This window comes from Xiphophorus hellerii, chromosome 23 (assembly GCF_003331165.1).
Source record: "Xiphophorus hellerii strain 12219 chromosome 23, Xiphophorus_hellerii-4.1, whole genome shotgun sequence".
NCBI lineage: Eukaryota > Metazoa > Chordata > Actinopteri > Cyprinodontiformes > Poeciliidae > Xiphophorus > Xiphophorus hellerii.
Window position 1 is genome coordinate 27,547,784 of NC_045694.1, and position 23,513 is coordinate 27,571,296.

The following is a 23,513-nucleotide window of genomic DNA, read 5'->3' on the forward strand; positions in this document are numbered from 1 at the left end:
GAGAAAGATTCAATCACAGTGTATCTTCTGGGTTAAAAACTTTTTAATCATTTGTTTTCTAAACTTGTATAAAAATTCGATGCCATATTATCCATACCAAGTTTATTGATTGGTGAACGATTCCTGAATTTGGTTGTTTCCCATAAAGAAATTAAAAGCATTTACAAAAACAAAAAGAAAAAAAAAAAAAAGCAGTAATCTCTACTTCATGTGCGTTTGAACTTTTTTTTTTTATCACCACTGGCTCTTTTCACGTTTTCTTTTTTGTTTTGTTTTCTTTTCAGTTGAACTCAAGCAGTAAGATACCCAAGCTCAGTAAAGGCTGGGTATATCAGAGCAAATAGACAGAACAAGTTCATTAATTCAGTATTTATATCTCACAACACAGAATGCATTATTCACATAGTCAGCTCACTGCTTTTTACACAAAGGAAAGGATTGTTTGGCTTGATTTTGCAGCTCTCACAGTAACGAAAAAGCCTTTAGTCTAAACAGAGAACAAAAAATGCATATTTATGTAGTTTTTCACAACACTTTTTAGAGTATTACAATGTTTACATTAGTTTTATGATGATGATGATGATGTCCCTAATAGCTTACTAGCATTTCTTCTGACTGCTACATATGTTTGGATCCAAAGCTGCTGGACGACCTTGATAAAATACCCCAATGAGGTTGAAAAAGCTTGATAGTGATCTGGCAACACCTGAAACATGTAAAGCTTTAAGAGATATTCCAGAGTTAATACTTACGGCCACAGTCTTCAATAAAGTGCTGTCCTGCTTTTGTCGACAGTATTTTAATGTACAGCGAGGTTGGGTCAGTGCAAAAAGAAGACAAAAAAAGACACGACATTTCAGAATCTTCCTCATTTCATGACGAAATGAAATAATTTTGCGATGAATGAAGAGCAACAGTGAAAAAAAATAGAAACAAAACTGGGAGCTGGTGTTAGGTAAACATTGTTCGACGACAGTAATTTTACACTCTGAGCTACTGAACTGTTTTACGAGGCGGTTAATTGAAAGTTGGCCTTGATGCCAAGTTATTATTGTCCACTGCAGAAACGACCAGCAGCTCAGACTCTTTGGAACAGTTTGGATCTGGGGCTGGGCAATAAATCAATGACAGTACGTATCGCAATACGTCAGAAAGAATTTTCAATAATTTCACAGAACTTCAATCCAGAAAGGCAGAGAAAAGATACTGGCCACTCAACCTCTTACAGCTACGCCTGTCACAATAAACAACAAATCAATCAAACGCATGATAAACTAAAGCAAACTCAATTTTCTTTTGCTTGATTTATCGTTTTACTTTTTTCTCTCTTTCTACCAAAACTGGAGTTGAATCTGTTGCTTTGGTCTCAACTATTTCTTTCTTGAAAGACAATTTTTGTCAACAGAGACTTCAGTAATCATTTTGTTTGTCGTTTCTGTTGGGTTTTTAAAAATATATATATTTTGGATATTTAAAATGTCTTCCAGTTCCAATGTTTAAATGTTCTTCAGAATTTAAAGTTTATTGATCTTTGAGAAAGTGTTCTTGCATTACTACTTCATGTGTTACTACTTGAAAATTGTCTCAAAATAACAATATTGTTTATCGCAATAAGTTCTGGGACAATTTATCGTCTGGCAAAATTTGTTATCGTGACAGGCCTACTCACAGCCAGCTAAGAAAGGTTGGTGCGTCAACAATTTGTTACCTAGCAACAAGCTGTTGAGTAACTTGCACAGCAACAGTTTCAGATTTTGCCACCGTGCCTGGTAGCTGCTTAAAAATAAAAAATAAATGAGATCAAGTGACAACTGTGGATAAAACAGGAAAGGTTTGGTTGTATTTTACATATTTCAGACAAAAAAAAAATCAATAATTATCAATATCGACTGATATGAAACGCTTATATCGTGATGTGTTTCTCAGCCGTATTGTCTATTTGGGAAATTTTGGAAATGTAAAGTCACTGTCAGAATTATTGTTCCTACCTACCAACTCCATTCAGCTGCTGCAGCCAATATAATCTCTCTCTTCATTGTGAATATTATTGAAAAGGGTAAAAATCCCAGATTTTGGCTCAGCAGGCAAAAAATGCTAAAGATCCTTGATCTGACCTCAATAAACCTTCCAAGACATCCAAGATAGTTTCCTTTGACTTCAGAATTAAAAAAAAAAAAGAAAATAACTCACCGCACCATAAAGAGCCATTCAATTAGAGCACAATTATTTCCCCCCCAAAACACAATTATGAAAACAATTAGTTTCCTGGGAACATAATTCTGAGCGAAACAGCTTCACAACAAGTCGTTAGTGCTGCAATAAAAATGTTCCAGTTTAGCAAGTCTACACAGGATATCCCCCCGAACCCCGCCGGCTAAAAACAGCTTTATAAACACGAGAGATTACCCACCCCAACAAAGTGTACACTTCCCTGAGGTACAGCGGTTAATTAGAGGGTTGTAAATATTTAAAGGGAACAGAGAAGCTTTAAATGAGGTGCGCCGAGAGTGTGAAATTTACAACACATGTCCCCAGATGCGGCTTCGATCCATTTCCAGGGCTTTTACTTCGACTCGGTGTATTTAACACCATAGCCGAGAGCGCGTCTTCAGGCTCTGCCTTTTCCTCTCTCCCTGCTTCAGTCTCAATTTAATGTTCTTTCTGCCAGCAGACACAGGATCAACAGCTGACGGGTTTAACTCAGGAGCAGCTGGAAATAAGTGGAAATATTCCAAAAAATATATATTTGTTCTGTTGAACAGGTGGAAAAGAAAACATAGACTTAATATTTGTCTTGTATAGAGGGCAAAAGAGTCATGGTTAGATAATAATAAACCTCATTAGGTTTAAGTAATCATAAAATCAGTCACTGTAGTATTTTCATGATGAAATACTCATTCTTTATGTAGAGAAACAACCGATCAGAGGCAGGAGGAGGGACTTAGCGCTGTCAATCAAGTTTATCTACGCGCTGTTCACAACCTCCCTCGAAAAGCCTGTACAATCAAGATTACCGGTGTAATGGTGGAGAAACAGCCTAGTATTAAAGGGAAAACTATTTATCTGCTGTCATCGGCGGCTATGCTAACTAGCCTCAACGGCAAACTCCACTGTAAACTGACAATGCCAAGACTTTACTCCTGCTTGTTTCTGACTAGGAGGTCGATGGATGCAGTTTTGGCATAAATTTATATAGCAAATTGCATCATAAAGTTATCGATCTGTCTATTAAAATTATAAGCCAAACTTAAAACCCATTTATTTAAAAAGGGTTTTTGATCTTTAACTTTTAGTATTTTTATTTTTTATTTTTACCTTCTGTTGTTGTGCTTGTGTTTTTAGCTAGCACCGATTTATTGTGTTATGGTTTTATATGTTTTTAATCTTTGGTCAATACACGGCTTTGCTTGGAAAGTGCTATAGAAGAATTTTAAAAAGTTCAAGTTTGTTTTTAAAAACGGAAAAATACGTGTTAACGATCATTTATGTGTAAAAGCATGAGATTATGGTCAGGTTGATGTTAAAACACAATAATAAATGCAGGGACAAAGAACATAAAATAAAACCACAGAATAAGTTATATATTTAAAAAAAACACCATAAAACCTATATATCCTTGCAATGTTTACATTTTTTTTGTTTTAAGACATTTTTTAAATGAGATGAGAAGCGAAAGCTCCTTTATGTTACTCAGAGTTATATCCCAAGTGTGAGATTAATTATAAAGTTTATTATAACTATTACTAAATTATACTGAGGTGTTACTATTCACTTTCAACACCGTGTGTGAGGGCAAAAAATGCAACTTCTGTTCACAATTCTACAAGCTAATTGTATCCTACTGCGTTTTAACATAAACTAATTAAATAGTTCAGTGAGGAAAAATGTAAAAGAATCTGCATGTTTTCTGGTTCTGCTCTCAGCGCGGTGAATAATTCTCTGAAAAATGAAGCAGCGCCTGTTCATGTCAGCCTCGCTTTACAAGAGGTAGCTGCACATCTGAAGCACAGTGCAGCAAAGTGCTGGATGAAAGCAGCACTGACTCGGCTGAGGGATTTAAAAAAGAAAAAAGAAAAAAAAGTGTGGTGAAATGGAGCGTTAAATGTTTTAGGGCACACTCTAAAAGGACATTGTTCGGCTTTAACATGTTGCTAATCACGGCGCTTTAAAGCACTTCAGGAAATCTGTCGGTCTGCATCACCGTCGGAGCGCAGAGGAGATTGGATTTACGGGAAACCAGACTGTCGCAAATGTTTATCAACGGTTGTGCAACGTAAAAACGATCCTCAAGATGTTGCTGTTGCTGAGAGAAACCGACAATCTGCTGCAGAAGGAATAATAATAAAACACAGGCAGGTGGCAAAGAGCGACCCGGTTCCCTAAAACACGCATGAACCGGCAACGTCGGCTCTGAGTCCCGAGGTTACTGACGAGTCAAAGCCAGATAAAAAGTCACAGAGGGGTTTTATGTTTATCTAGTTAAATTACAGGAGGGGAAAAAAAAACATTAAAAAATTACAGGAATAAAATACTCAACAGTTTTAGGGCACATTTGTAAAGTGTGCTTAAAGAAACTTTAAAAGTGCTGAAGTAATGATGAATGGTGCCCTGCTGAGTCCGGTCATCTGTCAAAGTAATGGATGCTCTGGAGTTAGGAGGGCTGCTAAACGTTCAGAGAAGGTAGAGGAGTTGTTCACGCTGCAGTTTATTTCATTCTTGTTAGTTTATCAAAAATGACTGACTGCATAAAATCCATATACTGTACTTGGACAGACAAGTTGGATGGCAGATGTGCTTAAAATACATTTTTCTTACATTGCATTCCTTAACTCAAAGTTATAGACCCTTAAAGGGGCAGTATTATGTAAAATTACCTTTACTGAGTTTTACTTTATGTTATAATGTTGTTCCCTCATCAAAAACATACCTTGAGTATTGTCTTGATTCTTTCATACATGTTTGAGAAATCCTTCAATCTCCATGACAACCATTCAGCTGTGTAAAATGCCTGGTTGGACCTAGGTCCGCCTTCTAGAACAAAGCTCCTCCTTGGAGCTGCTGACTTTCTCACTCAGCTCCTTCAGACTAGTCAGCAGATATTAGCAAACACCTGGTGGAACTGCACATCTAGTGAGCTCATTACAGGAGCTACTTCTCAGTAGCTGCATTTCCATTGATGATGGCGTGGAATGGATTTTAATGATTTATCAGGTGAGCATACTTCCTCTTGTGACTTTATTTGTGTTTCTTATTTAAAGGAAACATCGCAATTCCCAACTTCTTTTTTTTTTTGACATTTGCAGAACATTGACAAATTTTAGCGCACATTTGTAATGGACATGCAGCTACTGAAACGCTGGTAAACACTTTAAGTGTTCAATGGAGGAGCCATGTTGTGATGACTTCCTAAAGGCGAAGTTTCAGAAAGAGCAGGAGCTTCTTAAAGAGACAGAGGCCCAATTTCAAGGCGCTAAATTACAGAGTTAAATTTCTTTAACTTTTCTTTTAACTTTGTAAGTCATAGTTGACATACAGTATATAGCATTTTCATAACAATTGATTGTGCCACAAAATGGCACTATGTGGCTGGAAAACACGTAATACTGCCCCTTTAAATAATGGATCAGATCCTCCATTCAGCCTTTCTTGTATTTATGGTGTAACATATGCTTTGGCCTCTTTCAGGATCCCCCAGTCACGCAGCCACAAACTGTTTCCTACCTGTCACTTTGAGTTGCGTTGTCCGTCGCACCTGCTTGGATCCGTACTGCAGTTCGCACGTGTAGTTCCCGGCGTCGCCCTCCTCCACCTCAGGAATCCAGACGTGCGTAGTGTTGACGGTAACGAAGCTCCTCCATTCCACTCGCTCGCACTCCTAACAGGAGACTCCAGTTTAGCTGAAGCAGACTCCGGGAGAATAGGTGACGGTGTGCTTTCAGCGACGTACCTTATACCAGGTCATCTGCGGTTGTTTGTACGGAGCCAGATAGTCTTCGATGTCGGGACAGGTGATCATTTTGCTGTGGGTCACCTCGGCCTTCTCCAGGTGCCGGATTTTGCTGCTGTAGCACTTCCCCTCGTCGCTCTCTTCCACGGTCATCGACATGGACACTTTCATGCAGTACGTCGAGTTCCTGAAGAGGTCACAAGGAGCAATGCCGAAATGGTCATATTAGGAGATATGGTATACTTGCAGAATTAAAGTTTTTGAGCATTCCCTAATAAAAGGAAGCGGTGTTGACACGCATAAAACAAAGCAGTAAGAAATGGTAAAAAAAGAAATACTAAATATCTGAAATTTATGGCAAAGCTAGACTGAAAAGAAACAAGTTTGGTCCTGATTTAAAGTAGTTTGTTGTTTCTTCATGTCTTCAGGTTTTTCAGGGAGCTGATTCCACAGCTGAAGCGATGCAACGATCCGTTAGGTACTGTGACAATGTGCCCTACCCATGCAGGCAGATCATATTCAGTCCAACTGAAGCTTTGTTCTAAGCTTCGCACAGAGAACAAAGCTTCTCTGTGCGACATCAGGGTTTATTATTTATTTTATATTCAGAATTACTAATTGCACTTTCTGAACCATTTGAAAGAAAGCTTGTTGCAGTTCTTTTCATTTGTTTGACCATATCTTTTTATGAGTTTCAGTTTGTATATTATTTATTTAAACACCTAATGGCGCTGACTAAACAAATTAAAGTAAGTCATTTTTACATGTTTGACCAAGCTTGTGAAGCTGTGCGAAATAGTTTTGTAGACACAAAAATACGTGGTTAAAAGTATTTTGTAGACGCCTGTAAAATTTGTCCAAATTCTGTTCCAGGTTTGAACAAAATATGTGAAAGGAAGCAAAAACACTTACAGGTCAGAAGTGTGATGACATATCGAACTTCAAAAGCATCTGAATCAGTATCGACATCCGTGATACTGACCGTGTATTTACTTGGTGTCAAATCAATACCAAAATATGCAGCATCGCACACATTTAGGCATATCATTTATGTTGGAAAAGTTAAATATAAAAACATATTTTGTATACGCAGGCCTGCATCTCTGAGGCGTGAAAGCACTCTGGAATCAATCTGAGTGGGTTTGTTTGGAGCCGATTTGTTTAGCCATCTAAGGATTAGCCACAACAACAGTGACATGAGTCATCCCTCCATTTGCTCAAAACAGAAGCTGTGTAAAACGGTCTTCGTATCGTTTTCACGGCTGGAATGCCGAGCGGATCTCCAGGCACTGTTGTGGGTATTTTTTGTCAAATTATGGCCCTCCTAAGCTACTCTACAGGGCATCATGGACGTCACTGAAGGTCTGAGTCCATGCAAACATCTGACTAGCTGTTAGCCTTCTATTAGCTTGTGATCTCGCTCTGCATTTTGCCACAATGAAGTTACGCTGACGTGCTCTTGAGGTGACTTTAAGTCAGAGGATTAAAGAAGGCGACTTCAACGTTTTCATCTTAAATTTGGACTTAAAGTCTTTGGTTGTGCTGAAGGTGATGGGGGTTTTGTATGTTTTTGTGTAGGGAGGCTCAGCTTGGTGTTTTCTCCCAAGTTAACCTCGAGACACAAAGCAACATTGATCTATTTCTCTTTCATCCTCCGTAACACACACGCACACACTCACCTATTGTCCTTTAACCACAACCTCTAATCTAAGTGGATCTAAACCACTTATCCCATCAATTGAGTGTGGGGGTGAGTAGGGTGTGGGTGTCTGTGTCTTGGAGGGTGCTGGGATTTGGGTCACTGACCTAACTAAGACCACTGAGCATTGAACTTGGAAAGCTTTTTATCCACCCAGCGCTTCATCATCAATCTCTCTCCAACCTGCAGTATCTTGTTTTCATCTCCATAGATTCTGTCTCTCTGAAGCTCTGGTGGTTTTCTCCAGCTCTCTCTCTCGGTCCGTCTTACTCTCACACACACATCAAGCAGTCCTTTAGGAGTCGCTTGAATGTGTTTCGACTTGTTTGTCCCTAAATTACAGCTCAGATCAACTGGATCAAAAAACAGTTTGGGTCACTTTACTGCAAAGGCGTGTCAGAGCCAGGAGAGACAGAGAGAAAAATGTCATTTTCTAGAGCAAGCAAAAAAAAAAAAAAAAAAAAAAAAAAAAAAATCAATCAGTTCTAAAAGTCAAAAATTTGCATGAAAAAAACTCAGAAATTTTGAGATTGACTTCAGAGATCCAAAAGACCAAAATTTGTGAGAAAAAAAACGGTAGAAATTGAGATTCATTTAAATTTGCAAGAAAAAAAAAAACTCAGAAACTTCCAAGTTTTTTCTAGAAAATCTTGGAGAATCAAAAAAATATATTGATTTCTGAAATTGAGAACATTTTCAAAAATGTGTTCAACTTTTCAAGCTCAGAAATCAAATTTTGTTTTCTAGAAAATCTCTGGTTTTTGGCTGAATTGTACTCCTCTTTCTCTGTCTACAAGTGGGCTAATACATTGTCGTACTTTCCGAATGTGAATAAAATGGAAAAAAAATCCTTCAAGTATCTCAAAGGTTTGCATTTCAAATATACAGTAATTAACAAATGAAAAGCAGCTACACCTAAAACAGAACCACAAAACCTCATGACCTTCAGTGTGAACGCAACACAAAGTGGACATAATCGAACCAAAGTCAACAAATATAACATGGGATTGTATTTTGACATCATATATAACACACCAGATGAGACAGTCACCTGAACAGAGATATTCAAGTAAGGCCAGTAAACATCAACTCCTTTGGGTGTCATTGCAAAATCATTTCTTTCTCTAAATATAAACATCCTATTTCATCGATACAGCATTTTTATAATGACTGAAGGTAACATTGTTAGAAAATACATAATACTACCTCTTTATTGCTTGATTTAAGACCGCTAGTTTGAATTAAAATCGGAAAGTCAAAACATTTGTCAAGACGTGGAATAAAACATAAGTTCTACTTGACTTTAAGTGGCAGGAAAGTATATTTAAAAAAGAGTTTGGCTTATAGTGCAGGAAATACAGTAATTAGCAAATCTCTACATAAACGGACAGAGTGAAATATGCAAAGATGGAGGATCTTCTGTCCTCTCTCATCGACCCAAGAATCAAGAATTACGTATTAAATCACTTTCCTTACTTTTGATTTCTTCTGCTTTTGAACTGATCCAGTGTACAGTTACATGCGTCTCCTTCATGTTTCCTTCCGTTTGTCATTGTGTCCAACCCGCACACATTAAACAGGGGGAAAAAAAAAACAAACGCACAAAAAGGTATTATGTATACCTCAGGATAAAGCCTGTGATGCAGTTGGACTGCAATGCAAGCGACATGTCAAACGCATGTGTTTCACGCTGCGCAAATCTTGCTCACGGAAAAGCTCAGTCCGCGTGTGGGTGTGTGTTCGAATCTGGTGTTGTTCAGAACACATTAGAATGCCTTTGTTTGGGGAAAAAATAAATAAATGTCACAAACATCTTGTCATTGTGCAGCGTATTACTGACGAAAAAGGTCTCTAGGCTAAAAAAAAAAAAAAAAGAAAAAAGAGAGAAAATAATGGAATCGTTTTTTGTGTTCTGAATCAAATGCAGTGCGGTGAGTCAGTTTTCCATTCCGCCGCAACGCGATCAAGAAAATATCCAATTTGGAATCAATCTGTGGTTACTGATAAAAGGAGAAACAAACAGTTACTATAAATGAAAACTCAATGTCTTATACAGTAGGATCCTCAAAATCAGCAATAACAGCAGATTAGGTGGGGAAAAAATAAAACAGCGTTGGATCCCCAAACACGTATTTTTGACACTATTTGTACCGTAATTGGCTACACGGGAGAAAATCTTAAAGATGAGCCACGATTCAGATCGATTCAACCGGTTCCTTGGCAACGGGTCTATTTTCAGATTCCCTCCGTGCTTTTTGGGGCCTGCCATTTGGTTTGCAAGAAAACCACTTCAGGTGTAATTTGCGTTTTGCAAATTTGAATTTTGCTGAAGCGCAGCTTGCTACAACTGACCAGCGGAGGAAAGTAGCCAGCCGCCAACCCGGACGCCATCGTTATGGAGACGATAACGTCTCCCTTTAAAAGTTGGATATATTTATTGATTTTTCTGTGCATCTCAACGGCCATTTAAAGTGACAGCCCATTTTGTTTTAGATTTGTTGGGGATAAAAATGTTCCAATCTTTTCCTTCAACTTATAATCATGCATTACTTTGTGTCCAATAATTTTTAGTGCAAACTAGATCTAATACCTGAGCTTTTTCACAAAATGTAGACTAACGTTATAGAATTTGAACGACGTAATGCTGCCATTATTATTTTTCATTTATTGATCCATGTTTCTGCTCTCATCATAACATATATTTAGTCGATTTGCTTATTTTGCTGAGCAGCTCTTACAAAAACCACCTGCTGTACTGGATTGAGTTTCTCCTCCGAGGCGGGTATAACTTTAAAACCGAACCCAAATGATCCAAGCTTGACTGCTTGTTTTTTTATTTATTTCCAGCTTTCACTGGGGAGGAACGGAAATTCCAATTACATGAAATATTTAAAACGAGCCACAAACAAAATCATTGGATTACATCCGCTTGTAATCTACAGCGTCGATAAATCAGGTTCTGCCTCCCTGCAATTACCCTCCTATGATCAGGGCAGGCTGCTGGAGGCTGCGTTGAGTTATGGAGCCAATAGATGGGAATGTGTCCTGACCAGCAGGCAGTGTGTTTATACCTGGATCTCACCAACGGGCAGTGGGAGAGCAGGGACCCCCGCACATGTCCAGGCACTCAAGCAGGAGCGGCCGACCCCGTAAAGTACGGCCCGACAAACTCAAAACGCTCCAACGTGCTGACGCGAACCTGAACATCTCATTAACTGTGTTCTATTAATGAGATTAAAAAGTCTGCTTGTGACAAGCTTCTTTTTTTTTTTTTACATTAAACGTTGACAGCTGGAAAATGCAACATCATCTTCAGACGTTTATTAATCACGATGGGGGCAAACGTGGCCTATTTTGTGTAATTAAAGTTTCAAGGTCCTTTTAAGCCGTGTTAAAATGAAAGAATCTGAGCTACTGCTGAATGTGATGAAACTTCATTAAGCTCTTTTTTTATGCTTTTACTTCCAACATGCCTGTCGGTTCAGTGACGCTTCAAAAAAAAAAAAAAAAAAGAGCTAAAGCCGAGTTCAACCTCCTTGATGTTTGTAATTATTTCTCCGGCCCAAGTCATTAGTTGCATGGACCCCCTGCTGGAAGTGAAGGTTCACTGGACAGGTTGAAAAATGGGATTGTTGTAAAGAGACAGGAGCTGCTTTTACATTTCAAATGTGCGCAAAACTTTGCCGACATTACGCCAATGACAAAAAAACCAACAAAAAAACACAATTTTGCCAATGCAGTGTTTCCATTAAATAAGAAACGCAATTAAAAGTCACACATGAATAAGTTTGTTGACACAATAAGTCATTAAATAAAATATGCCACACCATCATCCTCCTACCTCTCCCTGTGGTCGTCTTTGTGCTGCCAGCAGCAACGTCCGGTTGTTTATCAAGTAATTTGTGTGAGCTGAAAAAATGTTTCCATTGCAGTTTTGCGAAATACACTAATTTTGATCCATTGAAAAAAAGCACCTCATTCTACAGTGCAAACTTTTTATCAAAAAACTTCAGTTTTTTCAAAATTGACATGTTTCCATTAGGCAAATTTATTCTTATAATTCCAACGTGATGCAGCTACTGACTTAATGGTTCACAGGATAGACGATCACAAACTGTTAGGAAGGTTTTGAGAGTATGGCTGTTTTACCCAAAAACCCTACTGTTTATGAGGGCTCAGGCTAGCTTGCTAAAAACTAGCTCCTTGTTCTACGCTTTACTTCGTTCAGACGGTCTGGACCCCTGGTTATTGAGAAGCAATTATTTTTTGGCGGCGTGCACTCTGTTGAAGTTTTAAATGATTGTATTTGATTTTGGCCTATCGCTAACGTTTAGCTGTGGCGTTTATAATGCGCCAGTGTGATTGTGAAGGAAGCTGCGCTATGTAGCTCACTGGAAATTGTGAGTGCTCTAAACTCCTTCACTCCCACCAGTGTGAAGACAGAAGTGCCTGACAGAACAAAATTTTTGTCAGCAACAAAATGTCTTAAGCATTCCTCTTACTCTGGAACTGTGGGGGAAGACAATTGCGAGGCTAGTGCCAGGCATGTTAGCCGCTAGCTTTAGCCTCCAGAAAACCAACCAGGATCCCAATAGGAAATGAATTGCTAGCTTACTAGTTCACTCTAAAACTGGTGGACAATAAGCCTAACTGTACATGGGCCATCAAACATATACTCATTGTATAAAGAGTGTACATATCTAGGACATCACAGAGGAAATTTATTTATGGCAAATAAAAGACTCTCAGCCTGTCTCTTACAGATGTGCATTAGTGTATCATCAGAAACACTGGACAATGCAGAGAATGATGAGGATGTAACAGGAAGCTGCTACTGTCTTGAAAGAAACTATGTGCCCAAACAAAAATATTATTGGTTCTTGAACATCTTTCAGCTGCTATCCGAAAAATTTATCTGAAATCTGCCTAACAAAGATATACATCTTTTTTTGTTTTGAGTTCTCAAGTTTAAGACAGTTCTATGTGACAGTTCTATGGTGTAAACTTTGAGCTTTACACCATGTTATAATGTTATTCCTGGGGGCGGGGGTTGTCTTGATTATTTCATACATGTTTGGAAAAAAAAATTCTTTAATCTCCATGTCAACCATTTAACTGTGCAAAACTCCTGGGTGGACCCGACACAGCTTTTGAGGCAAATCTCCTCCTCAGCTTCAGGTTTCTGAGCTCCCACCTCACTTAGGTCCCCTCCCTCAGCTCCTTCAGACTAGCCAGGAGCAATTAGCAAACACCTGATGGAACTGGGTATTTCCTAAGCTCAGTATACAAGCTACTTCTCAGAGAAACACTGGTAAAAATGGTGTTTAAAGGGTTAATAGAGGAGCCATGTTGTAATGACTTCCTGAAGGCGGAGATTCAAAAAGAGCAGAAGCTTCTTAAAGAGACAAAAATCGAATTTCAAGGTGTTAAATTATACAAGTCAAATTTCTCTTAAGTCATACTTGATATAAAGCTCTTTTTTTTTAACCAACGGTAATAACGTCACTTGACTGTGCTATAAAATGACTCTGCCCAAAAAACACAATATTTCCCTTTTAAAAAGTACACTCTACACATGATCAGAAGTAAAGCGGTTCATGAACGTTAAGACTCTGCTGAATGTTGACCCAACTAAAATGACTCAGATCATTCTAAGTTGACCGTATGTATTTCCTAAGGTAAAATCTGGATCAAATTTACGTGTTTAATAAGGGACTTTACAGATCGTCATGCTTGGGTCCATGCCTCCTTCTCCTCCTCCGGCCTCCTTTTCTCTCATGTCTCTGCTCTTTCCCTCGTATCTCCGCCAGGCCAGAAAGAATTCAGAGAGCCCTAAACCTCTTCAACATCAAAGTGTCAAAGTAAAGCTTACGTAAAGCTTTTTCTCCCAGGCACTCCTGGCCGTGCCAGCAGGAGTAGGCTTACGTTGGCATGAACTGGCACATGTTAGCACATGCTGGGATGAGAGCGATACCAAAGTAGATGGCTGCCAAGTTACTGAGGACTGCCAAAAAAAACTTCAAATGACCGCTCTCTCCTTCTCTGCTCCCGGTTTACCACCCACTCCTTCCTCGTTTGAGTCTACCGACATATTTTTTGACCCCATCCAAACTCCATGTTTGCAAGTGCCTGTTGTCGACTGTCATTTCATTTGACCAACAATTCGTAACGGCTCACGTTTAACTTTGATGGAATGTTTTCTCGTGTGAGAAAAACAGACAGGGGAGCAATACTTGAACACCAGAACAGAGAACATATTTGGTGTAAACTAAATAGAGCATTCCAGAAGAAGAACCTCAAAGCGACTGTGAAGCATGGAGCAGGACGTGTCATGTTCACCGTCACAAAATTCTCCATGAACTTAATTGTGTAGCAGAGGGTGCTTCAAGAAATGTGAGATGACAGGAAAAAAACAAGACAACGCAGAACTGGACCCTGGATCATAATATTGACCCAAAACATATCAGTAAATCCCTAAAGGACTCCATTCAAGAATCAAAATGGAAGTAGGATGTAAAATCAACGTTCAGCTTTACATCATGTTAAAATGTCAGAAGGGTCTTAGACCTGTCCATCATTAAAAAAAATATTTGAAGTGTTGCCTTGATTCTTTCATGCATGTTTGAGAAATCCTTTAGTCTCCATGGCAACCATTAAGCTGCGTAAAACGCCTAGGCAGACCAAGCTCCATCTTTGAGGTGCAGTTCCTCCTCACAGCTGCAGTTTCCAAGCTTCAGAGCTTCTGCTTCACAGAACAACAATCCCACCAGCTCCTTTAGACTAGCCAGTACCAATTAGCAAACACCTGGTGGAAATGCACATCTGCTGAGTGCATGATAGGAGCCCCTTCTCAATAATAATGTTGCTAAAAGAGTTAATAGAGGAGCCATGTTGTGATGACTTCCTGAAGGCAGAGCTTCTTAAAGCAACAGAGGCCCAATTTCAATGTGTTAAAATACAAAGTAAAATTTATTTTAAGTCATATATGATATATACAGTATATTTTTAACAACTCGAGTTGACATAGTTACTTTACTGTAGCCCTGTCGCGATAAACAATCAATTAATCGCATGATAAATGAAAATTATCGACCTCATTTTAATTTATTGGCTTTATCGTTTCTTCCTGCCTTTTTCTCTTTCTGTTGATGACACTGGATGAAAAAAGGCTCAACTCCGGTTCTCTCCGGTTGTTATCGTGACAGGCCTACTTGACTGTGCTATAAAATGACACTATGTGCCTGGAAAATACATCATTTTAAGAAAACGAAAGTCCTAAGCTCAAATTTGGATCTTTGTGAGATGCAGTGGGATTACTTTAAATAAGATGCAAATGACGGAAAACCCTGAAATGTCTTACAGCTGGAGGTAAGGAGTGAGACAAGAGATGTCAGAGACTGGTAGATGGATCAATAAAATGGCCTAACCCTGGCTAGTGGGAGGTTGAATGTTGTTTCTTTCTCAATTAGACAATGTTTATAAGTCAATTATTTTCATTTTCTGAATTAGACAATAATTGTAAGAGTAATTCAAATGATTTAAAACTTTCTCATTAAAATGTGTTAAATCTACAGTATGCAACTTTGACAACAAAAACTGTACTTATTTGTTAAAACTATCTCTATGCATTAGTTAGGTTACTATAGCGATCTGCAGGTCAAAACCAATTACAGGAGGAGGTTTTCAGTGCTGCCAATCACCCCCTTTTTTTCTGACCTAGCTGTGTATTTCTGCAGTTAGCACCGAGAGAAGCTTGATTTTTTTTAACTACGGATTATTTGTCTGAAACTGTCACAACATAAAGATTATTTTAACAAATAAGTAAAAAAACACATTTTGTATGAAAGTTACATACTAGAGCTTTAATAAAGAACTGAACCATTCATGCGGTGTTCCAAAGGTGAGCATAGAAACCTTTCTTCTATGCTCACCAGCAGTTTCAAATAGGTTAAACTACAGTATTTTGGAATGGGTTAAATGGGGAAACTGCAGCACACAAAAAGCCATTTCCGTTCTGCAGTCAACCAGGCATTAGACATGATGCAACCACTCTCAGAACAGCAAGAATTCAGCGTTCAAGGAAAATATCAATCTACCACTCTCTTCTAAATTTATGTGTGCGTTTTCTGATCCCAGCTTTGACGTTTTTATATGTTGGTTCAGACCTGTTAGCTTCTCTATTGTGCTGAAAACTGTACTGCTAGTGGAAGTCCTGACGTCCTCCTCATGTTACACCAAAACCGATTGTTTATAAAGTATCATTTGCTGCTAAAGACTTTTTGATTCCAAAAGGTCACATGCCAAGAAAATGCTAACATGTGACCTTTGTGTCAAGATAATGCAACACAGTCATCTTAAAATTATAGCAGTCATTTAAACATAGAGTGCTAGAAATGGCTTAAAATGCCAGTAAATTTGTTACTCTGCATTAGCCAGTATAACAATCCTCTTTGCAACCAAATCATACTGTATTTAATCCACATGGCTGATAAAACAGTGAACATGCCTGAGATCCATAAAGAAAAGGCGAGTGAAAATGAAAGAATGCTAAAAGATTACTAATAATCAGAAAGATGCTGCATGCATTTGTAAAAATCCAATATTTTGAACTTGTATAGACTTTCTCTAGTCGCCAGTCTAAGTTGTTTTCACACTGAAAATTTTATTCAGAAATGTGCACACATTCATAACCCAATATGCAGGTCAGGAGGAAACTTATGGAGGACTGCCTTACCCAAAGTCAAGGGAAACGTCTGTAATCCAACCGGCAACTTTCTGATTGCAAAGCAATTATTGTTCACACTGAGCCATTTTTGCAACAAGAAAAATGACCAAACTTTTAGTTCTAAGATGTACAAAACTAATGGAGCCATACCAAGAAAGATCTGCTCAATTCCACATAATATGGTCATGACCAATAAGAAAAAAAATCAAATGTGTGCATTTGTAACTTGAAAAAATAGTCAAGGTCAATGAATAGACTCAAAGTGTGTCTTTGCCTCCCTGGAAAAATAAAATGACTATTAATTAAAAAGGGCGGAGTTTAAGTCCAAAACGGGAAATACTGCAATTTTCCGTTTGCATAGATTTTGAGAGAATGAAATACGGCATACGCATAAAAACAAAAAGTTGGTCAAACGAAACTATAAAACAACTATAAAACTTTTGTGTGTGTGTGTGTAAACATAATACCATCCAACTTTTTTGTCATTTCACTAAAAAGTTTCCTAGTTAATCTTTGACATCAGAAAAATCTCTAACCGATCACCACGTCATCAAAAAAATGTGCAAACATTCAGTAATGGGGGTCATTTTGACGGCACCAAAAATACAAACTCACCATGCCAAAAAGCCAGACATATTTTCAGCCACTGACTCATTTTTAAAGCAAATGTGTTTCTTTTCCTTCTAAGGTGACCTGCAGAAGTGCATAGACAAAAGCCACGGCATGAAGTGTCTAATATAACACTTCCTTGTTCACTATCTAACACTTATTATTTTGTTCTGCCTGTTTCCTGTCTCTGTCGTTCATCATGTAGGATGTTCCTGAGCAGAGAGGCGGACTGGCAGCTTAAGGTGTGAACTTTTGAACAGTTTTGGGTAAAAGTGTCCTCTTCCAAGCAGACCGGCTTCTTTTTTCATATAGTAAGTAAAAGGCAGATGCTTTATATTTTGGACAGCAGCCAAAATTGACGCTCGCTGGCCCAAATGGAACTCAAATCAGATGAACGATTAGCGAGTTTTGAAGCAAAACTAAACTTGTTGAATATTTGCTGTAGATTTTTTTAAACTAACAAGTATGTTCACAAAGAGAATAAATACGAATAAACTTTGTAAATGCAATAGCAACAAACACAGAGCCAGAAATACAGTAGAATGGACAAAGTCTGAAATTGAAATCTAATTAAGAAGAGTTTTGAAAATGTTTTTTTTTTAAAACACTATCTCTTATCAAACTCAACTAAAACTTTTTGGCAAATAACAATGGCAGAAAATATTCAGGTGTTAGATGACTGAAGATGGAAGAAAAATAAACTAAACAGTTTTGGTTTATTAGTTAAAGGTGTAATTGCTGTAAAAAGTCACTGTGCAAAGTTTTGACTTGGATAATTTACTTCAAACTCAAACTTATCAGATTTGTAAAAATCATAAAGAAATATAAAAAGTATAACTATAAAGTATTTTTAAAAAATTTTTAATTTTCCCCTCCACTTAATTATCCTCTACTTACTGAGTTTAACACACAAAATCCCAATTAAGTAAATTAAAGTGTGCTGCTTTTTTCAAAATATGTGAAAAAGTTCATGTATTATGACAACTTCTGTGACACATTTATATATTTTAATTTTTTCATTTTCAATCAGACTGAGATATTTATTGTTTTATTCAGAAGGGTTTCCATTTCTTCCACATGAGTAAACATTTGGACTCAGTAGAAACTGGAGTCACAATAACAGCCTTTTGCCACCTTTCCGCTGTTCTGATTATAATTTCAGGTTTAGTTTTTCCACTGGCATAAAGCGTCACCACAAACTCCCGAAAGATTGACACATCCATCTGTTTTTAGTCAAATTTAATCTGTCTCATGCTCTGTTAGTTTTCCAAAGGAGCTGATGATCGGACATAAATTTGTGGGCGGCATACAAGAGGAAGGTCAGATGAAAGATAATTAGTCTAACTCTGGTTTAGCATCGTAAAATTCATTCACTTAGCTTATAATTTCTTGCAAGACCTAAAAACACATCAATAGTTTTCATTTGCAAACGTTAGTTTACATTTTTAAAGGGGCATTGTTATGTAAAATATTTTTTTTAACTTTCCATTGTGATATAATGTTACTCTCTCCTCTAAATCATACTTGGAGTGTTGCCTCGACTGTTTTATACATGTTCCTTTAATCTCCATGGCAACCATTCAGCTGTGCAAAACACCTTGGTGGACCTAGCCCCGTCTTTAAGGATGATATTCCTCCTCAGAGCTGCAGTTTCTGGTCCCACTCAGCTCCTTCAGACTAGCCAGCAGCGATTAGCAAACACCTGGTGGAACTGAGCATCAGCTGAGCTCATTATAGGAGCTACTTCTCAGTGAAACGCTGGTAAAAACGCTGTTAAGGGGTTAATACAGAAGCATGATGACTTCCTGAAGGCGGCGCTTCGGAAAGATCGGGACCTTCTTAAAGAGACAGAGGCCCAATTTGAAGGCGTTAAATTATAAAGTCAAATTTCTGTTACAGAACTTTATAACAACGGAAGGCAACACAGGCTGTACTGTAAAAATATACTATATGGCTGGAAAACACATAATACTGCCCCTTTAGTTAGATTACTTGGTTGAGCTCAACAGATTCAAATACTATCGCTCTTCTTTCTGAAATCAAGCTGAGTTGTGACACATCCACCTCCATCCCTCTCTGTATGTGTGGCTCCGTATGTGAGCTTTCTGATTTCCTCCCTGAATCACTCTGATAGACAATCAAGTGTTCCAGGATGGAGGTCTGGTGCAAAGTCCATCTTGTAGCATCATAGCCTGAGGGGAAACCGGGAGCTCTCACTGTGCGTCTCAATTTCTGTTTAAGTAATGCCTGTCTGTGAGGGGTGTGTGCTGTGGTCCTAATCATAATGTGTGTGAGGAGGGTGTTGAACAGTCTTCGCATGCCCTGCCCTCTTTCCCCACTGAGCTCCCTGTACCTGCAGAGAATACCTACAGAGAAAATGGTTTTGTTTTTGTTTTGTCTTTTACCCTCCTCGTCTTGCATTTCTGCCTTCGCTTTCCCGCCGTCTGTCCATCTAATTCCATCTTCTCTCTGTCGGCCCTCCTCCGTTTTCGGTTTTGTCCATTTAGCCTCTTTCTCTGCATCTCCAATTTGATTACTTTGTCTTTGATTACAGTCTGCGTCTCGCTCCCATTTCCCTGCCCCATCCCAAATTACTTCGCCGTCGTCTTAAAAATGTTTACACTTCTGTGCAATTCCTACCTTATCTCTATATTGTTTCTCAGTTTATGCCAGAAATCCTGTTATTTCATTTACTGAGTGTGCACTAATTTTTTTCAGATTTATTTTGAGTTACGCAAGAAGGAGTCTCGTGAAATGTGTTTCTATGTGTACTTACATTGATAATATTCAATACAAGAAAGTTGTAATAATTAATTTCTTTCCTTAGTATTATTCTTCTGTCTTATGGCAAGACGTTTGACAAAAACATCTTTCTGTCAAAGATGTTTTAGGCTTTAAACCAAATCACAAAATAAGGGGTTCATATCAGCTGGTATGGATAATAATCGATTCGTTTTTTTGTTTCAAATATCTGAAATGCTGCCAAACCTTTCTGCATCACTCTGCAAGAAATTCTGACCCATACAGTTGTTCTGTAAATATAGTAAACAAAGGCTAAGTGGTGTAAAAGAGGTATAAACTTATGTCAGCAAAGATATTATAAAATTAATTGTAGTATTAAATAATCTGAGCCATAGGGATTATGTAGATAAATAAATAGTGGCCAGAGAATGGAGCCTTGAGGAACTCCACAACTGATCTTTGTGTGCTCTCATTTATAACTAGAAAGCAAAAAAATGGTCTTCTAGCTAAGATCTAAATCAGTTTATCATATTAAAATCATATTCATTTTTCCAGTCTGACATTGAGTTTTTTTTTATTTATGATAAATCACTGGCATCCTGTAAAACCAAGACAGAGGTTTTATGATAAACCACTGTACAGTCATTGATCAACTGCCTATTCGGTAATCCCCGCTAAAACGTATTCAGGGTCTGAAACGTGTTTACTAAGTACTGAAGCTCCTGGGAACCAAATTAATGCAGCAGGTTGTGAGTTTATGACAAACGGTTTTTGTCAAACAATTTTAAACTCAATTTATGTTTTCCTACTGCAGATGCACTAATGACTGAAAGCACCGGGGACTATTTTCATAAGACAGAATCAAACAAATACTGCTTGTCTTATTCTCTAAATCTTTTAGGTAAAATAAAAAAAAGCAAAGTAATTGTTGGATAAGAGTCAGGAGGGACAATTGGTGAGGCGTTTATCTGGCTGTCAGCAAAAGCAATTTAAGGTCCAGACATTGTTCAGAGGAATTGAACTGCCCCCGTCTTTTCTATGTTAACTGCAGGTACAAAAGTTACAGCAATGAGAGGATGAGTACTGCTGGATTCCAAATGGATTGCAGAGAAGCTCAGGAAGTAGGAACAAAACGGGCAGGAGCAAACAGAAGGATCTGACAAACAGTGGCTGAAGAGATCTTACAACTAAGGCCGATTACTGGAATGCAAAGCAGGTGAGTCCAATTGCTGGATGAGGGAGAGAGGCTAATTCACTGAACACAGAAACTGGGAGAAAAACCTGCATAGAAATTGACAATAAAAAAATACCCCAAACAACTCCAAATCCAGAAATAATTACAAACGAGAATGTGAGCAAACGTAAATTTACTAAAGTGTGTGATCAACTCAAAAGAACACAAAACTGCTAATTAATAGCTAAGTTGTGCAAAAGAGATCTAAAGTTGTGTCATCAGCGGAGACACTGTGAGATGATTGTAGTACACCATAATCTGAGCCACAGGGATTATGGAGATTTTAAAAAGTAAAGTGGCCTCAGAATGGAGCCTTGAGGAACTCCACGTGATGTTTGAGTGCTCAAATTTACAATTAGAAAACAGAGAATTTTGTCTACTAGATCAAAGTTGACCCCTTTATCGTACTTCTACATGTATCTACAATATGAGCAAGATTCTGGTTAGTTGCTATAAAACAGGATTTCAATAACATTTAAAAATGACAAAATGATAATGGAGTAGACATTTTGACTCGTTTTAAGCAACTTAAGTATAAATTACTAAGGTTACAGTGGCTACAAAGTGGATTCCTGTAAACTGATAACTTCTCCTTAAAATGTTTTCACATATGTTTACATATTGTAACCTTTAACCTGCCAAATATCTATTCTGCATTCCTTAAATGTATGAAATAATTTTCTAGTTTTCTTCCTAAAATAATGGCCCGTGTCGCTTTTGCCCATTTTCTGTGGTGATTTTGGCCCCATCTCTCTCTCTATAGCACACAGACATTACATTTGTTACATGTTTCTTCTTTCTATCTTTAAACTCAGTTTCTCAGAAAATTATAATCAAGAACTGTAAATTACAACCTCCTAGAGTTTCCGCTATTTTCACTTTCCTTTTATTAATCCAATTTCAACAAATGCCAGTCAGCGCAGGGAGTCAGGAAGCAAAACAAAATCTACTCGGCAGAGCCCTTTCTTTTTGTTTTATTGTAGCAAGGGTACAAACAAGGAAACGTACGTCAACGCCCTTAAAGCAACAGCAACAGAAATCAATCAAGAGCAATAAATTGCTCTGAATGGTCGGGTTTTTCTCACGGCCCTTTCGCTACCCGCTTTCATACACTGGATACGGCCTTTTAGTAATATAACCGTATCCAGTCAGAGGCTCCCTGCTAGGATAGGAGGTGATTTGCTTCCCTGCATGTGTGTGTGTGCGCTAATAAGAGGCCCGGAGACAATGACAGACACCAAGCCCTAATTAGGTTGTCATGCTGAGAGAGCAAGGGAGAGAGAGAGAAGTGGGGAAAGAGAGAGAGAGAGAGAGCTTATTACGGGGGATAGGTGTCAGGCTGTGGCAGGAATAGGTGGGAGGATGGCACAGGAGCGGGTCGAGGAGGAGGAGGGAGGAAGACGACATGGATGAAGGGATAGAGGGAACCGGTCGGAGACGTGGAGAACCAAAGACTGGGAATGGGAGGAGCATTAACGGGGAAGTGTTATGTGTTCTCCAGGCACTTAGTGGCATTTTATAGCATAATGAAGTAACTAATGTTAGTTGTTAAAAAAAAATGCTATATATTATTAAGTATGACTTTGCAATTAAATGCCTTGAAATTGGGCCTCTCTCTTTAAGAAGCTTTTGTTCGTTTTGAAACTTCAGGAAGTTATCAACATGGCTCACCTATAACCTTTTAACATCATTTCTTCCAGTGCTTCACCGAGAAGTAGCTCCTATAATGAGCAATTAGCAGGTGTTTGCTAATTCCTTCTGGCTAGTCTGAAGGAGCTGAGTGAAGGGGAGGAGAGGGAAGCTCGGATTGGACCCTAACCCTTGGGAACTGCAGTTCAGAGGAGGAGCTTCATCCTCTAAGGCGGAGCGAGGTCCACCCAGGCATTTTGAACAGGTGAATGGTTGCCATGGAGATTAAAGGATTCTCAAGCATCCATGAAAGAATCAAAGCAACACTCCATGTATGTTTTTGATGAGGGAATAACATGATGTAAAGATCAAAAAAGTCAATTTTACATAACACTGCTGGGGGATCTTTTGACATTAATGGAAAGATTAATCCATTACTAATGTTTCAAACTATTAAGTTAGTCTACTAAAGTAATGCAACTAAAGGAGTTTGATTCATTTACTATATGAGCCATTATGAATCACATGTTTTCCGCTCAGTTTTATCCAAACACCCGTCACTCACTTGCAGGTAAACAAGAAGAAAACCTTTGTTGTCGGCTACAAAGCTGACTGCTCTACTTAGGTTTCTGCCACTGCAGTTACAAACACACAGACATGTCCCTGAAGTGGCCCCACAGTAGCCATGCCAGAGCCTGTTGTCCTGCCAGCAGCCATATTGTGAATGAACAATTTGCAAAACTGGCAGGATTTCCTCCATCTGGCAGATTAAACCCATTTGTCGCACATTTAGAGAAAAGATTTGCTTCAGAAAAGAAGGGAAAAAAAACTATTTTAGAACAAATTATGGTGTGAAAACAAAACAAAGACGTGTTGTAGCCTAAGAGGTTGTTTGTTTTAATGACAAAATTACGCCACTTAACATTCT

At 38.3% G+C, this 23,513-nt stretch overlaps 1 protein-coding gene across 4 annotated transcripts in view; it reads right to left on the reverse strand.

Moving 5' to 3' along the window:
- Positions 1–23,513, reverse strand: part of il1rapl2 (interleukin 1 receptor accessory protein-like 2) — a 389,317-nt gene that overhangs the window by 118,544 nt on the left and 247,260 nt on the right. For all 4 annotated transcript variants that reach the window (XM_032554863.1, XM_032554861.1, XM_032554864.1 and 1 more), the window contains exons 5-6: positions 5,948–6,134; positions 5,722–5,875 (exon numbers count right to left, since the gene is read on the reverse strand). In XM_032554863.1, the coding sequence (XP_032410754.1) occupies positions 5,722–5,875; positions 5,948–6,134 (341 nt within the window). The remainder of the gene's footprint in view (positions 1–5,721; positions 5,876–5,947; positions 6,135–23,513) is intronic.